At 40.5% G+C, this 12,643-nt stretch overlaps 1 protein-coding gene across 4 annotated transcripts in view; it reads right to left on the bottom strand.

Annotated features, from left to right (window-relative positions):
* The window catches only part of LOC113067096 (tenascin-X), a 96,866-nt gene that overhangs the window by 65,038 nt on the left and 19,185 nt on the right, over positions 1-12,643 (bottom strand). For all 4 annotated transcript variants that reach the window (XM_026239352.1, XM_026239353.1, XM_026239350.1 and 1 more), the window contains exons 4-5: positions 2,829-3,083; positions 2,264-2,509 (exon numbers count right to left, since the gene is read on the bottom strand). In XM_026239352.1, the coding sequence (XP_026095137.1) occupies positions 2,264-2,509; positions 2,829-3,083 (501 nt within the window). The remainder of the gene's footprint in view (positions 1-2,263; positions 2,510-2,828; positions 3,084-12,643) is intronic.

The raw sequence follows: 12,643 nt of genomic DNA, 5'->3' as shown, positions 1-12,643 counted from the left end.
GATGTTTAGTTCATATTTCTTCGGACAGAATCATAATTTCTATTAATTTTCAATTGATTTACGCGATCTGATGATAATGATCCACTCCCAGCACTGTCTCTGTCTGTTTAGTGAGCCGTGTGCACGCTACCGCTGACAGAGACCTGATTCATCCGTGTCTAGTCCATCATTTAGACAGTAAAAGAAATGAACACAGCGACCCCATTGGAACTCAACTGAGACAAGTGAAGCCCATTTTTAGGTATTTTTAGCACTGCCGTTTCTGATACACAGACTCAAACTAAGCTTGATGACGTCAGCAACCTGTCTGCCAGATGTAAATCTTCTAGTAGCTGTGCGTGAAAACTGCCATCGTTAATCTTGCAGAGACGGCGAGCTTGAGCGGGGAGTTGTTTGAAGTGAGTAAGCAGGAGTAAGTATTCTGATTAATTGTTTTGTATAGTATTTTTAAAAGTATGATTATGGAGTTATGTGTTTGTTTTTCTCCCGAGCGTCTTATCAGTATGTCGCGCTAGCACTAACATTTATATGTTAAAACCCTCTGGAGTCGATTAACGCGGATATGCGTTATGAGTCATTTTCCCCTGATAACCCGAAAAAGTCGGCGCTGATCTTCATTTACAAACACGCCATTAAAATGAAGTGTTACTCTGTGAATACTCAACGAAGAGACGTGAGAGATATATCTATAGAAAGCTTGACATGTCTACTTTAAAACTAAACAAGTGCTGCCGAAAACAGATATTCTGTGATAAAGTAATCCATATGAAAACAACGTGATGTCCAATCTTTCACGTCTCCCTTCATTATATCTAATGTGACCACACCCCCGCGCTGAACGCGCTATTCAGATTCAAACTGAAGCGCGCGGCTTGAATATGCCCACACAGAAGAAAAAGCAGCGAGACTGTTCAAGTTTTTTATTTTACTGTTTGCTTCGCGATGAGAGGAATAAGACATAATTCACCCCAAAAAGATGCTAACGCATAGTTTACCATGAAGTTGTGTGCGGAACAACCAATCAAACCTGAATATGTTAGTTGACCAATCAGAACACCGTATGCTACCGAAAGGTGGGGTTTAAGGAAACTGAATCTTTTGAACAGCTTTGCGCGAACCGTTTGGGCATCTCTGAGAATTGAGGTAATTTTAAAATGCTGTTTTTTAACCTTGGATGGATTTAAACCTGTTGTACAGGACTTATAAACAGTGATAGGAAGCTTAGAATTTTCATCTTACTGGCTCTTTAAAGGACTAGAGATATGATGACTAAGTTGCCTATACGTATTGTTATGGTGCAAAAAGTCAAACTTCAGTTCAGAGGCATGTTATCAATAACCTTTAATTGAATGTAACTGTACATCCAAGCTTAGCTGCAGGAATCTGCGAGGTCAATGGACAATAAAATTGGTGTACCCAGGGCAGGCTTAGTAACAATTACCCTTGTGTGGTTGTCTATTTACAATAAACATTAGTGCTGTCAAAATGAATGATTAATCCAAGTTATTAATCAAAAAATGAAACTTAAAAATAACTCATAATCCTGATACCTTTTTGATTGATACCTTCCCGTCCACTGTTGGGGGGGGGGGGGTAACGAGTTACAAAGTTGGTGTAGCCTACTTATCACAACATTGTCAATCGCAAACGCTAATTTATTCAAACGTCTCACTACCGAACCATCTATAGTAGCTTAATTTGCGGAGGAAGAAGAGAAAGCACCCATTCGATAAATGAGCCAGTAGTTGAGAAATAATACTTTTTTTTTTTTTTTTTTAATGATGACAAGCCGGAATGAAAAGAAGCCGAAATGAAGCTGTAACGAACCTATTTTTAAAATGTAAGCAGTAGAAAGTTCAGATAATTGCTGTACAGTTTTCTGCCAAAAGCAAGTAAATGTGAGAAGACTGAAGGTCCAGAAGATTCATTCAGATTAAACATCCAATCAGAGGTCTTACTGGTATACAGTGAAATCTGATTGTCTCTCCCCTCGGTCACATGATCAGCTGCAACTGCAAACACTCTGAATGTGTACTGTGCTCCAGGAATCAGATCATTTAACTTGATGGAGGTTTTTTCTGTAGTCACATTGTTATTTTCATATTCTACACGGTAACGAGAGCTTTGGCCATATGGTTTAATCCAGTTTAGTAAAACAGAGGATGATGTAATATCATCAGCTGTCAGGTTCATAATGATGTCAGGTTCTGTGAGTAAAAAGGACAGACATTTATGAATTAAAATGTGAATATTTAAAACTTACCATAGTGAAGATATCCTTCTGTTGATTTATCTGCTGCAACAGCTGTGATGATAAATGTGTAATTGACTCCAGCAGTCAGATCAGTGATGTTATACCATGTGTTATTGGTTGTTACATGATTAGATGTTTTCTCATCAGTCCAGTTAAGTTTAAAAAAAGATATATTTCCAAATCGTTCATCCCATGTCAGAAACACAGACGATGTTGTGATTTCGGTCACTTTGAGATTATTGATCATATCTGGCTCTGTGTGAGGAGAGAACAGCAAATAATTAGTCATAATGATTTAAAACAGCTGTTAGAACAATGCTATTATAAATTGTTATATTAGTTTATATTATAATATTCCAGGTACATCACTGATATGTAATTGTACATCCTTCCACTAATATAGCAAAATTCAGTTGGAAGCAATGCTAAAATCTCAGAAATGTACTACTAATTTATGAGGAAATCTCCTAAAATGATAGAACACATCCTATTTAAAATAGTAATTGTTTTTGGGTCAGAAGTTAAACACTCAGAGTAAATAAACAAAGGACAAATTTTTTGAAAGTCTACTTACTGGTCCATGCTGAGATACAGACAGATTCACTTTCTGTTGATTGATCTGCCGCCACAGCAGTGATGCAGAATGTGTAATTGACTCCAGAAGTCAGACCAGTGATGAGATAGGAGGAAGTGTTAGTAGTTGCATTTGTTTTATCATCAGTCCACTGGATTTTAAAGAAAGATCTATATCCTGTTGATTCTTCCCATTTCAGAAATACAGATGATGTTGTGATTTCCGACACTAGGAGGTCCCTGATCACATCTGGCTCTGTGTGGGGAGAGAAGAAAAAATTATAAAAGCTGGTGAAAGAGAAATTAAACAGAAGTAGAAATGATACAAACAAAAGCAGACTGTTCTCTGCTTAAAGCAGATAAATGTGAGAATTTTTGGGGGGAAAAGTTCAGAAGATTCACTCAGATTAAACATCCAATCAGATGGCAGCAATGCTAAAATCTCCGTAATTTACTAATTTAAAAGGGAATCTACTAAAATCATAGAACACATCCTATTTACAATAGTAATTGTTTTTGGGTCAGAAGTTAAGCACTCAAGAGTAAATAAGCAAAAGACAAATGTTTTGTAAGTTTACATACTGGTCCATGCTGAGATACAGACAGATTCACGTTCTGTTGATGTATCTGCTTCTGTGGCAGTGATGAAAAATGTGTAAATGACTCCAGCAGTCAAACCAGTAATGTTATACTGGTGTGACATCACTGATGTATCTGTGACTGTTCAATTTCCAGAAGTTTCATCAGCTGTCCATTAAACTTTAAGCCCTTTGCGGTAGGGCTGTCAAAATGGCTGAAATTCTAATTTTGTACTTGTATATTTTCAAATTTCGAGTTATATTCGAATTTCAAATGCATAATTTCAGTTAGGGTGATGAAAAGCTTTTTTCTTCTCTCTCGAGGCCACAAGAGGGTGCATCAAGCAAAATATTATTAATGCAGGTTTATTCAAAGCATTAGAATACATGATTGGGAAGAGAATAATATTTAAAATAATGTTTATAAACCAATTATAATTCAGTTGCTTAAACAACTATAAACAAAACAGCATCATGTATGCATGCATAGTTTAATACAAAGTGCGGAAAGCCAATCACACAGAGTACATTTTCCGGCAGTGAAATGAGGAAAACCCCACAATAAAGTCTTGACATATGTTTTTAAGAGGTTGAACTTACATTAATTTCAAATGACTTTCTAACCATGCGGCTCTCTTGTGCAAGACGCGAGTGCAACGGTGATAGATGATGTTTGTGTTCTGTGTGTATGGCTTGGTTTAAATTTTGATGTAAACCAGATCTTCTCCACATTGATGTTCTTTTTTTCTGCATAATTTTTTTAAGATCATCTAGTTGCTTCAACTGGACAGGCTAACAAAAACATTATAATGCAATGACACTTACATTATCATTGCATCTCGTGTGCCACTGACAATGACAAAATATACTTCGGCACTCGGCAATCCGCGCACCGTCTGCATTATGTCATTTTCGTTGCCAAGAGGGCTCGCAGACAGCCATGCACCCCGCCCGCGTGCAGGCAATTTTTGAGACTGCGCGTAAAACAGCACATGCACAAGTTGAATGATGAGACAGAAGTGGTACTGCATATGGAGCTTGTCTGCCTTTTAAAAGCGGTGTGGACGCTGCTGGGCGCAAGACGGAATGCGGAATGTGAAGTATACCCAGGCTGGGTCTTAAACCAGCCTCATTAACACACACCTAAAATTTGAATACAACTTTTTTTTTTTTTTAGTTCGATGAATATTCGAAATTAAAAAAAAAATACTTACTTTGCTGTCAACGATCAGATTATTATTGTTTAACTTTAACACCATAAACTGTTATGTTAAACATCACTCTCTTAGTTGATCTGGAGAAACCGTATCAGTTGAAAGTTTAAAGGGGGGGGGGGGGAAATGCTATTTAATGCATACTGAGTTTTTTACACTGTTAAAGAGTTGGATTCCCATGCTAAACATGGACAAAGTTTCAAAAATTAAGTTGTACGTTTGAAGGAGTACTTTTGTTCCAAAAATTCTCCTTCCGGTTTGTCACAAGTTTCGTAAAGTTTTTTTCGAGTATGGGTCTGTGTGATGTTAGATGGTGCAGGATTTCCTTATATGGGTCCTAAGGGCACTTCTCCCGGAAGAGCGAGCGCGGCCCATAGAGCAGAGCAGAGACATTCACTGACCAGAACAATAGAGCGAAATGTCACCAAAGCACAGCAGACCCCCAAAAAAAAAAAAAAAAAAAAACAGCATTAAGGGACCAGTGGATGGAGTTTATTTTTAGAGAGCATCAACGGAGTTGTGCAAGTGTTTTTGTTTGTTCCCTGCATTTCGAAGATACTTGTTTTACAAACAAGGCCCAGTGTGACGCCGGATTTGCATATCGTTTATTTCTTAAGGATGATGTAGTCCCAACGAAAAAGTCACGATCGTGTGTTGGAACCGCAGGCGGTGAGTAAAACTGCTTCAAATATATCTGTGTTATTAACTTAGCTATTGGCGGGTAAGCACATCAAGTAAACAATGTCATCAAGCTGCACTTTCCACGTGTACACCTTTAAAGAAAAGAAAAAAAAAGACGAAATAAAGTGGAACTTAGTCATTTTCCAAAACCGCTAAGCAAATATATACAGTTTCAATACATACCACATAGAGACGTCCTGCTGTAGTCATTGCTGCTGCTCTTGTTCAATTTCAGCCTCGGGATCTGACTCTGGATCATAAATATACGGCTGAATCTGACTGTTAGCCATGGTTTGTTTTGGATGATAGTTTTTTCCTCACGGTAATGTCACAGCTTCCAGATGCTCTCAACGCAAAAGCTTACGCGCGCTCGTGATCCTTTTGCTCCGCCCACACGTCACGCCTCCAGCTGCTCGTGTTTTTCCGGGAAAAAAACGGTACAGACTATCTTTCTCTTATAAATATAATAAAACTAAAGACTTTTTGGAGATATGAAGGATGCAGTACTACTCTATAGGTACTCAAGAAAATGAGCATTTCACCCCCCTTTAAAGATTCTAGGTTTGATATTTGACCACTGTTTTGATAAAACATTGTTTCAGTTCAGAGTGCAAAATAGTAAATATGCATGAGTCATTTTTAGAATAACAATTCACCAAGCAATCATATTCAGTAACATATGCAGTGGTTTATCTCTGTTGACATAGATGACTGAATAGCGTCAATAAGGATTTGTAGTCCAAAGCTGCATATCTTCGGAGATATATGGATATATTTACTGATGTTTACTTCATATTTCTTCAGACAGAATCATAATTTCTATTAATTTTCCACTGATTTACGCGATCTGATGATAATGATCCACTCCCAGCACTGTCTCTGTCTGTTTAGTGAGCCGTGTGCACGCTACCGCTGACAGAGACCTGATTCATCCGTGTCTAGTCCATCATAACTGTGCATCATATCCCGTCCCCTCCAATCCTGTGATGCATTTCCTGTACACTTCCGTGTTGATATCTGACCATAACAACACAGAGAAACCTCTGTTCCCATGAAATATCCAACTTTCATCGTGTTTTTTTCCAATAAACACACGATTACATTAGTAAATGGTTTGTATGTGATTTTCTTGAGATTTGGGGCAAATATACACCTGAAATGCTAATTTCTGCAGCGATATAAAAGGCTATTGTGGTGTCAATTCATGGTTACAAGTTGTACTGAGCACTCCAGCCTAGATTCACCCAGGATACTTAGAGCACTCCCAAACTGAAGGGGGCAACCATACAACAGTGACGAAAAAAGTGACAGGAGGTGGAACCAATTTCTCGGAAGTGCTCTTGGGACTATATTTACCGGCGCACCCACAGGGAGTGCATGGCATTGAAATGTTTGGTAAGAGCTCAGTTGGCCCTCTCACCCGTTCCTGGAAAAAGATACCCTAACCACAGCTCTTGATCATCCAAAGACGCAACTGGTAGGACAGAATGTGATTGTGTTTGAATGTGTGGAGTTCAGGCTATATGATTTTTTGCTTGGTTGTAATGTGCAATTTAAATTAAATAGCGAAGACTTGTTTAAATTATATAAGTTTAATTATGGGATTGCTATTTTAATAATTAACTATTAGAGATCCTAGGTTAATCTAAATTACTTTGTTTGGTTTGGTTTGAGGATTCAGTAACATCTATTTATTATTACTTTGAGAAAGTGGTATTGAGATTTATTTTTGATTTATTTGTAATTAATTTATGGTTTTGGTTTGTGTATCTTAAAGGTTATCAACCTATTCTGTTCCAACCCAATCTATCAAACCATCTTTAAGAAAATAAAAGAAAAGAAAGTGAACAGTTTTGAGTTGTCTTTTGCGTTCATCGGAGATAAAGCCGTTTTCAAGTTTGGGCAAAGCTGTGGTCCGTCATCAAACACACAGAACTTGACAGTTGATAACCAGTGTGGCAGTGAGAACAAGGATCAAAGGCCTGAAGTCAAGCTGTCGACGCAAAGGAAGAATTGACTGGAAACTCTTCACCATGGCACAGGAAACTCTTGGGAAAACAGTCAAGCAACTGAAGCAAGAGCGGACCTTAGCTAAATCTGCTTTCACCAAACAAGCAAACTACCTGAGCAGAGCTGCAGATGGTATGATTAAGGATGAACTACAAGAGGAGTTCAGCAAACTCAGTTCCCTGGCAAGGTATGTTAGTGATTCAAATGATGACTACAGGGCTGGCCTACTGGCTGAAGCGGGAACTGAGGAGGGTAAAGAAGTCAAGCTCGACAAGCACCAGCAGGCTGAGCTTGAAAGGACAATGGAAGAGTGCGACATGAGACTGGGTGAAATCCGTAAAGCAGTTCAATCCAACCTCTGGTCAAGATATGGTAAAGAGGAGGTAGACTTTGCAATCCAAGAAGCGGGAAAAGCCTGTGACAGAGCCCAAACAAGCCCCATCACTGCTATCAATAGAGATGGCTATGAACTGCAGCTGGAAAGAGTGAGGAAGCTAATTCATGATGCACCTGTAAGCCTGAAAGACTGGGAAAAATGGATCTCACATGATCAGACAGCACACTGGAAAGGCAGGTTAAAAGACCTGAGAATATTCGGCAGCAACCTCGAGGCCAGAAGAGCAGAATTCCTCACTGCACAAAAAATTGCAGAAGAGGAAAGAAGAGGTCCAGAGCCTCAACCAACAGCAGTTCCACAACCAGTGGTAAGAATAAAGCCAACTAGTCTACCTAAATTCACTGGATTTAAGAGGAATTTCCATCGATCGAAGAGAGACTGGGAAAATCTGCAAAAGCAGGGAGAGCCGACTGGCTCAGTGGAAGTGAAGAAGTTCCAACTCCTTGACAGTGTGGACGAGAGAATATTTAGAGACCTGCGCCTGCCAACATACAACAGTGCTGATGAAATATTTAGAGTACTTCAAAACAGGTATGGAGATAAATCAACAATTGCCTTGGAGATAATTGAGGACCCTAGAGAGGATCCCTCCTTTAAAGCCACACCAGCCAAGGAAGGTAATTGACCTAATTCAAGATGTGGAAAAGGCCCTGAATGACCTCACGGAGCTCGAAAGTACTGGAGCCATAAAAAAATCCCCTTGTGATCATATCCATAGAGAGCAAGCTGCCAGATAATATAAAGAGGGACTGGCTGACATTCATGGTCAATCCAAGAAATGGAGTCACACTTGACAATCACTTTGACATCCTTCTAACATTCTTAAAGACACAAGAAGACATTCTAGAGAAACTAGACCAATTGGGTGTTGGTGAAAAACCTGAAAAGAAAGCCACGTACCTGGAGAAAAGGTATGCCTCCACAAAGTCCACGAGGAAAGGAGGATGTGTTGTCTGTGGAGATGAAAAGCACCGTGAGAAGATATTCTTTTGTAAGCAGTTCAAAGAACTAAAGCCTGGTGAGAAACTGAATGCTGTCGAAAGGCCTCAGATGTCATGCAGAGGATGATGAATGTACGAACACATACATGTGCAGGAACAGAGACTGCAGGAGAGGAAGCTCTTCAGATCACCATTTCTTTCTCTGCCTGAAAGGAGGATTCAAGGGGAAAGAATCTGTGAAAGTGGGAAAGTTGAAGACTGTGAAAGTTGAAGACTGGAGATGGATTCCAGGTGAACAAAACATTGCTGACCTCACAACAAGAGGAGCAACCCCAGAAGACCTCAAAGAGAACTCTGTGTGGCAAAATGGCCCAGAGTTTCTGAAACGACCAGTGGAGGAGTGGCCGACAAAGTCAGCCAAAGATGTCGCTGCAGATGCCAAAGAAGGTATAAACAAGCTCCAAAGGAAATGTTTTACAGCAGCACTGACCCGAGCACAGGTTGAAAAAAACCAACATGCTCCACCTGCCACTGCAATGCAAATGTCTCCAACCTCTGACCAAAACAAGGACCTGCAAAGCAGCCCTAGCAGAAAAGGGCACCAAATCCAAGTCCGGAGGCCACCTTCTGGTTCTTCAGTGGGGAAAATCCTTAACATCAGTAAGTTCAGCAGTTTAACCAGGTTGATGAGAGTCATTCCCTGGGTGTGGAGAGCTGCCACAAAGTGGAAAGAAATGCTGGCCAAGACCTCAACCACAAGCAAGTCAAAGAGGAAGGAGATTCCTTCAGCTCTTGAGATCAAGTCCAGAGTCAAGGAAGCTACACTTACCATCATGGAGTGTGAAGATGCACTCAGGGATCTCTTCCTTGCAGCTCAAAAGGAGGTAACCTTGCCAGACACCACACTCAGCAGACTTGCTGCGATCAAAGAGGAAAGCACTGGACTTTTGCTCTGTGGAGGAAGATTCCAAATCTTTAATGAAGAATAAACTGCAGTACCAATCTTGCACTGCACATCCTGGGTATCCACTCTTCTAGCTCAAGAAGCCCACAAGGCAAATCATGAAGAAATCGCAGGCACACTCCTCCGGATGAGAAGGAAAGTATGGGTGTTAAGAGGCCGGAAATTAGCTCAGAAGATCGTTGATAATTGTGTGACATGCAGGAGACTTAGGGCCCGAAGGTGCCAACAGATTATGAGTGACCTCCCATCGGAACGAATAACACCAGCCAATCCATTTGAGTACACGACAGTGGACTTATTTGGACCTTACGAAGTGAAGGATGAGGTGAGAAAGAAGGTGAAACTCAAAGTGTGGGGAATTGTCTTCTGTTGCATGGCGTCTAGAGCTATGCACACAGACCTTGTCAGTGACCAGTCAGCTGAAGGCTTCCTGTTAGCCTACCAAAGATTTTCAGCACTGAGAGGACATCCGAGGAAATTGTGGTCGGATCCTGGAAAGAACTTTGTCGGAGCCAGACCTGCCCTCAAAGAGCTCTACATGTTTTTGAAACGACTGGAGAAATCAAAGCTTGAATATGAAGCCTCCAAGCATGGCACAGAATGGAACTGGAGGATCCATCCAGCAGACTCACCTCACAGGAACGGAGCTGCTGAAGCTGCTGTCCGGACTGTGAAGCGGGCTTTGCACAATTTGGGGGGTAATGGAGTCTTCACATGGGGTGAGTTTCAGACTTTCCTTTATATGGCTTCCAACCTCGCCAATGAACGACCTATTGATGCCAGGACTCAGAGCCGGGAGGACTGTGTAGAATACATTAGCCCAAATTCACTTCTGCTTGGAAGAACTGGACCCAGAGGAGATCCAGGGACCTTTGACTTTGAAGGCTACTCTTACAAGAGATTAAGAACCATCCAAGCTGAAGTTGACCGGTTCTGGAGGAAATGGAGCCAGTTAGCCGGACCAAACCTGTTTGTCCGGACTAAGTGGCACACAGCTCACAGGAATGTGGCAATTGGAGATGTCATCTGGCTGGCTGACCAGAATGCCTTGAGAGGTCAGTTCGGGCTTGCCAGAGTTATTGACGTCAATACTGACAGAAAGCGAATTGTGAGGGATGTATATCTCCGATCCTTCCCCAGCTACCCAGTTGCAACTGTGAAGCCCACTAAAAAGGGGAAAAAACACTCAACCAAGATACCTGCAACAGTTCTTCACAGGGATGTCAGACGAATAGTTGTCCTGCTTCCAATAGAAGAACAGCAGCAGCAACCGGATCAAAAAATAGAGTAACTAAATCCAACATATCACAGTGCTGGTGTGACCTCCTTGGGTTGAAGAACCAGGGGGTCAAGTGGGAGGTGTTGTCAATTCATGGTTACAAGTTGTACTGAGCACTCCAGCCTAGATTCACCCAGGATACTTAGAGCACTCCCAAACTGAAGGGGGCAACCATACAACAGTGACGGAAAAAGTGACAGGAGGTGGAACCAATTTCTCGGAAGTGCTCTTGGGACTATATTTACCGGCGCACCCACAGGGAGTGCATGGCATTGAAATGTTTGGTAAGAGCTCAGTTGGCCCTCTCACCCGTTCCTGGAAAAAAGATACCCTAACCACAGCTCTTGATCATCCAAAGACGCAACTGGTAGGACAGAATGTGATTGTGTTTGAATGTGTGGAGTTCAGGCTATATGATTTTTTGCTTGGTTGTAATGTGCAATTTAAATTAAATAGCGAAGACTTTATTATGTGAATGTAGAACTTGGCAGAAGTAACGTTCCTCTAAGCATGTGTATTGTTTAAATTATATAAGTTTAATTATGGGATTGCTATTTTAATAATTAACTATTAGAGATCCTAGGTTAATCTAAATTACTTTGTTTGGTTTGAGGATTCAGTAACATCTATTTATTATTACTTTGAGAAAGTGGTATTGAGATTTATTTTTGATTTATTTGTAATTAATTTGGTTTTGGTTTTTAAAATGGTTTTGGTTTGTGTATCTTAAAGGTTATCAACCTATTCTGTTCCAACCCAATCTATCAAACCATCTTTAAGAAAATAAAATAAAAGAAAGTGAACAGTTTTGAGTTGTCCTTTGCATTCATCTGAGCCGTTTTCAAGTTTGGGCAAAGCTGTGGTCCGTCATCAAACACACAGAACTTGACAGCTATAATTAGCTAATTAAATGGTAAATGACCAAATTCCACATGAGATAGCAAAAGGGAGTTATTACAAACACTCGATCGTGTGTGCGGAGCGGGCCGCCGGTTGCTGAAACCACGCCCACATACCACGACGGTGGTGACAGCAGCCGCAATCCACCTGTCATTCAAGTGGCCACTCCCTTAATTATGAAGAACTTTAAGGCTTAATATAATTTAAACGGATGAGTTATAAAAAAAAATTAACTCCCCTCACAGTTGTTATGAAGGGTAAAATTAGCTATATAGACCAAAATAAGTTTTTGAATCAGGCTGTAAACATGTTTTTTCCTGCTGTAAAGTTGACTCCCTTTTGCAGCCAGCCTCAAGCGGCCAGTCGATGAATTACAGTTTTAGTCACTTCCTTGTTGGCTTCACAAGAGAGAGCAGGAGGTTGCCGTTTGATTAGCTCTAATGCAGCTACAGAGCAGGTGCGGTTCTTCTTCATAATACATTTTGTCATTATTCACGTAAGGTCGTAAGAAAAATTTTTAAAGCCCTATTCGGACAGGACTAGTTTTATAAGCTACGTTTGAGTTTAGATTCTTACCACCTGACGTCTGCGATTTTCATGTACCAATACGGACGGGACTAACATCTCCATGTTTATTACAGAGGTGGAAGGGTCTGTTTTGTGCATCTGGGCGTTACGGAGATCACGCGCTCCGTATGCGTGCATTGCCGCTATTGATTACCATTAGTTTTATTACACAATAAATACTAAATGGCTAGTATAGCAAAACCATGTTAATGTGTTTCTTTAGTTTAACTTTTTCTCTTTTTTTGTAGTAGTAGTAGGCTAAACCGTGTTTAATTTTCATAGAGG

This window comes from Carassius auratus, chromosome 50, assembly GCF_003368295.1.
Source record: "Carassius auratus strain Wakin chromosome 50, ASM336829v1, whole genome shotgun sequence".
Taxonomy (NCBI): domain Eukaryota; kingdom Metazoa; phylum Chordata; class Actinopteri; order Cypriniformes; family Cyprinidae; genus Carassius; species Carassius auratus.
This window is presented reverse-complemented; position numbering and strand designations above follow the sequence as displayed.